The 5,631-nt window shown below is 40.2% G+C and overlaps 1 protein-coding gene across 1 annotated transcript in view; it reads right to left on the bottom strand.

The window, feature by feature from the left end:
* The window catches only part of engl (endoglin, like), a 29,974-nt gene that overhangs the window by 2,463 nt on the left and 21,880 nt on the right, over positions 1-5,631 (bottom strand). Inside the window, exons 10-14 of the mRNA XM_037689346.1 lie at positions 3,338-3,415; positions 3,002-3,250; positions 2,429-2,914; positions 449-590; positions 274-375 (exon numbers count right to left, since the gene is read on the bottom strand). Coding sequence (XP_037545274.1) covers positions 274-375; positions 449-590; positions 2,429-2,914; positions 3,002-3,250; positions 3,338-3,415 — 1,057 coding nt within the window. The remainder of the gene's footprint in view (positions 1-273; positions 376-448; positions 591-2,428; positions 2,915-3,001; positions 3,251-3,337; positions 3,416-5,631) is intronic.

Below are 5,631 nucleotides of genomic sequence, written 5' to 3'. Positions count from 1 at the left end.
GAACACAGCATTTATGATTATCCTATTGATGGTATTAAAACTTAAATGCATACACTCAATTAAATTGCCTCTGAAGTGTTCCAGTCTTTACACTATAATTAGGAGCCAGTCTATGTTACTTGTGGATCTTTGTTCTTATTTAAAACTGGTATGTTGTGTTTTGAGATTATGTTGGCCAGCTTTATTCTGCTGTTTAAATAATCTTATTATGTGCTGTATTCATCCAATCTAACTGTTGTAGAAGCTGGTGCAGAATATTTAGGAGATTATTACCTGTAAAGTTATAGATGCACCACAGCCCTCCCATCAGACTGACTCCAATCACAAACGCTGCAAAGACGATTCCCATCAGTGGCCCAGTCTGCACACCGAGACCTACAGACAGAGTGGGAGATGAACTTGTGGTGGAGCTAGTACTACTAATAATAAAGTAATAACAAATGCTCACTGCTGGTCTCTGGGTCTGGATCCGCCACTGGAGCCACACTGAGCCTGTTGGTTCTTTGGCCATTAGGGGGCGGCACTTTGGGTGCCAGTGGACCAATGGGTTGGGTGACCACCATGGGTCTAGAGAGGTTTCTGATCCCACACTGAGATGGAAAACAGGACAAGGTTCTCTGTTAGTTCTGCTTTTAACACCTTCACTGAGACAAATTGTTCCAGGAGTCAAACTGGTTGAAAACAACAAAGTCCATGCTCAATAATCCAGGTATACAATCCAACATTTTTCAGTCAGGTCATCTGGACAGTTTTTTTTTCTAAAACATTTCACCTTCCATCCAGAAGGTTTCATCAGTCAAGGAAACACACAACACAAAACTGATTCTTCCCCCAACAGCTTACTCCAAAGTGCAACAAACCAGTTTTGTTGGTGCTAAGATGGTCTCTTTGGCACGTCCCCTACTCCGGTGCCAGCCCTCTCCCTCGTCGACAGTCATGTCAAACTGGTTCAAAACAACAAAGTCCATGTTCAATAATCCAGGTATACAATCCAACAATTTATAGACAGGTCATCTGGACAGGTTTGTTTTTTTTGTGCTGAAACGTTTCAACTTCCATCCAGAAGTCTTCATCAATGTGAATGTGTGCTGTTGATGAAGCCTTCTGGATGGAAGTTGAAACGCTTCAGCACAAAAAAATAGAAAGAAAAAAAAAAAAACCTGTCCAGATGACCTTACTAAAAATTGTTGGATCTTTAAAAAGACAGTAGAATTGGATCGTTTGGAGCAGGCTTCATGTGACCAGTGGTTTTTAAAAAAAGGCAGGGTGACGGGTTCAAACTGACTGAAAACAGCAGCATGTGACCGAAATGGATGAGTCATAGGAAGGAGGGATTATGAGGGCTCTAATTCTTGCAATCGTGTGATCTGTTTACAGAGATGTAACTCTACCTGTAAACAGTCACTATTCCTCCTCCACGACTTGTCCTCAGAGGGCTGAAGAAAGAACAGGTCAGTGGCAGAAGTTCACAAAAAGCACTGGATGGACTCGCCATAGGTCATCCATGTTTCAAGTATGAACAGAAAATCCAGGCCGCTTGAGGTGAAGAAATCCTTTAGAACAAAGTTCCTGTTGGCTAGCGATCCAACATCAACCAGAGCGAGCACATGATCATGAGAGGGAGCCAGGGTGTAATCTGCCCGAGGGGCCCGATCCAGCTGCTGCAGGTTGTGATGATTCGTCCTGCACCTGCACAGGTGGGGAAAGGAGAGGCGACGGGTTGGTTGCCACTCGTCCAGGCGGACCATAGAAACCAGAGAGAAGTTTATAGGATCCAGAAAGCGCCACAAAATGAAGCGATTATATGCTTTTTCCAAAACCTTCAGGAAGAGCGGTCAGCGAGCACACCAAATGAGCTTTCACTCTCATCAGCCAGCTGGTGCAGCCACAGATGGTGCTGGGGGGTGGCACAGGTGAGCCAGAACATCGGACAGAAATGGAAAGCAAAAATGTTTCTGACTTTCTTGCACAAATTGTCCCAAATGATCAAAACAGTGTAGAAGAGTAAAAAAGCATTTGGTGATTATACACTAGCCAAGAGTTGGCAATAGATATAAAAAAAACATATAACTAAAGTCTGCTGAGACAGGCAAGATAAACACACAAACACGGCCATCTTTTAACTACATATACGTATATAACAGAAACATTTACAAAATAGCTTTTAATAAATCACTATGAAATTTGGGACTTTGAGGCTGTTTTAGGAAGGCAGCAATTAACTTTGGGCTTGGTCCCACTTGAACTAGCCATTAACTCCTCAATCAAGTGAAAATGAGGCCACCCAAAGGATGATCTATAACAGGTAAGATATTGATTGTTCATAACCTTTCCACATCTGAAAAATTCAAGTTAGGGTTTTTCATTGTCATATCAAGTTTTCCTGTTTGATCGCTGATCTAACATGTTTTCATTGTTTTACTGTTACCTGTTGTCTCGAGGATCTAGTTATGAGTGCAGGGATCTGTGTCTCAGTCTGGCAGTCTTCCTTCACTGCTTCCTTCATGGGCGGCCCTCTTGTTGAGTTGGAGAGGCACAGCTGGAGGCTGACGTGGAGGAACTGCATGGGCTCCTTAAAAACTGGACGAAGGATAAAACTAAATCTGAGGAATCGGATCTCCTCTTCTGCAACTCTTTGGGTATCGTTGTCCATCCTTATGCTTTTTATTTCTTTAGGATGATTTCTGCCCTTCTCCCATCCATCAGTTTCAGCAGTTTCCTCTTCATCTTCACCCTCGTCTTCATCCTTGTCCTCCTCCTTGCTCTTTGTTTTTGCATCGAAGGTCAGCGAGGGGTTGGAGGAACATCCATTGCTTATCACGGTCCAGAAAGGAGATTTCTTAGGGTCAGACAGCGGAGAGACAAAACATGACCTTACTTGCACACCATCCACGAAGGACGCTTTGGCTGAAATCTGCAGATCAGAAAAAAAAAGCATATATAATATATAAGTTTAGAAACCAAACCTAAACACAAGAGTATAAAAAACTCAAACAGAGACCTCAACAAAGACCCTTTGTCCAGCAGGGATGACGCAGGGCCCGATCCACGTCTGCTCGTAGCTCTCTGAGACAAAAAGCTTCAAATCTACAACAGGCTCAGATCTGTGTCGAGGAAAAGGTAGATGCCCGAGCCCTGGAACAGACTCTGGACCCTGATTCACCCCCCGTGTGAACCGTCCAACCAGAGGGAGGGCCACAATATCACCATCAGCAGCAGAACGTGACGGGCTGGCAGCAAAGCAGCTGATCTGAGAGAAACCAACAGATCAGACATGAAATGTGTCAAAAGACAAATTGATGCTGGGTGGATTGGACCAACAGCAACGACTCCTCACCGGCATGCTGAGAGGAGGATTGAAGTTCCTCTCTTCAAGAGACTTGATTGTTTGAGGTTTGTTTCTCCACAGAAACACCTGATCAGAGAAAATAAAAAGCTAATTTAGATCAAATAAATACATATAAATGCAGAAGAGTGCATTTTTAAAATTAATTTCTTTCATTCCAAGAAACCAGACCTCCTGTCAACCTTTGATTGTGCTTTTGGTTAATTGATTGTTTTGTGGAGGTTCTTCGAATGTTGTGTTTGGACTTTTGCTGCTTTTTCCACTCATTTTCTGTCCAGTCCTTGACCATGACATAATGAGCGCTGTGTGAGGTGAGCGAACGAGACGAGGACAAAAGAAGAAACAAAATACCATCCGCAGCTTGCTAAGGTAACATTTTATGTGCCAGATTATGTTATTGTTGTTATTTTGTACATTTATTAAACCAAAAAATGTGAAGAAATTGTGACAAAAGGCTGGTAGCAAAGAGCCTAAAGATTATTTTTCAAAGTAGTTCATTAAGTGTGTCAACACTTTAAATTGAATCATATGTCTGAGTTTAAAGGTTTGATAAGCAGATAAAACGTTACTGTCACAGGACTGAACAGAAAATAGGTGAAAAATCCAAAACCAAATAAATTAATAAATAAAATGAATGAATACCTTTCAGATATTCTGAGTTCTCATCCTGACCACTTTGAAAGATTAATAAAAATGCATGATTGTTTTGAAACAAACATAAACAAATGAAACTAATAAGTGTTTGAATGAAGACATTGTTGTTTTAAAGTGCTGGTGACATCAAATTTCTTAATAAATATGAATACTTATTGGAAAGATAACATTCTATTGTAATGTAAAAAAAACTGATATGAATAGTTATTGAGATATTATCATGCACAGTAACAGGAAGTGATGTCAGAGATATGTGGCTAACACAGACAGTAGAGGAAAATCTGATGTTTCTTTAGATTAATTTGAGTCACCATCAGAGAGACAAAGAAGAGTCAGAGCTCAGAAAATATTTAATACATATAATATAAATATAATATTTAATAAAAAAATTCAATAAACAAAGATCAGAGAGTTCCCCTTTGATGTCACTTCCTGTTTCACTTTGGTCAAACCAAAGTCAAAAGAAAATCTGCCACTTATGTGACAAAAAGGTTAAAATTATACAAAAAGTTTAAGAAAACAATTTTAATTTGGCTTAATACACATGGTTTTATGATATGATTGATTAGAGGATATGCACATCACAGACACTTTAAAAGTTGCGCTGCAAAGTCCAGTTCAGACATTTTGATCGTTCTGAATCTCTATCAGTAATAAGCATCTTACCTGCAGTAGAAATCACTCAGAGCTGTATTAGTTTGGACTATCAGACTGAAGTTCTCTCAGATGAGAACGTAACTCCTGTAGTCTAGTCTGAACGCAGCTAAGACCAAAGAGGATTTCTGTCATCTTCAAACAACACATGAAAAAAATCATGATAGTTCATGAAAACACCATTTTATAAGCCTTTATGTTGCTGTCATTTTTATATTAAACTGTTATTTGCAGAGAAGTCTGTGCTTATTTATGTTGAAGCTGGAGGTTGACAATGATGACTCATCAAATAGAGAATGAATGAAAAAGGCCCGGACTCCATTTATTACCAGCTGTGACATGGAGTGAGTTGCCAGGGGACACAGCTGTCATGTATTTTACAGTAACGTCATTTAAGGCTTTCAAGGAGAGAGACAAAAGAGCTTTCCTCATTACAGAGAACATTATAAAATATTACCCTCATTCTCTTTTTTTATCCCCATTTAAAATGATTTTCTCCAATTTTCTTCTCATCGAAAGATTCTAAAGATTTTCTCTTCGTTTGCTCAGAGCAGAAGCGTATTTTTAGGTTTAAACTCATCCAGACAAGATGTCAAGACGACACGGGTCGCACGAGGACAACAACCACATGCAGCTGTTTAACCTCTTCACGGTGCACAACTTGGTGTACTTATTGTAAATTACAGATACAGGAGCTGCTCGTCTTTTAAGATGTTTGAGCCAGAAAGAATACAAAGTGCAGCATGACACAGGTGGGTTCAAACTGCTCATCTCGTTTACATGAAGGACAGCTCCACATGACTCATATCTACTGAGAATGCAGTGAAAATAAGGGAAAGTCACCCCCCCCTCCCAGCCTCCGTTAATGTTGGTTACAGAAATTAATTTTTAGTCAACTCATATTCGATCAGCTGTGGCCTCAGTTTTAATCGGCTCCAATCTGAAGATGAAGACGTTCGAGTTCTCTACACTTTAAT

The sequence above is a fragment of the Nematolebias whitei genome, chromosome 15, assembly GCF_014905685.2.
Source record: "Nematolebias whitei isolate Nwh7 chromosome 15, NemWhi1, whole genome shotgun sequence".
Lineage (NCBI taxonomy): Eukaryota > Metazoa > Chordata > Actinopteri > Cyprinodontiformes > Rivulidae > Nematolebias > Nematolebias whitei.
This window is presented reverse-complemented; position numbering and strand designations above follow the sequence as displayed.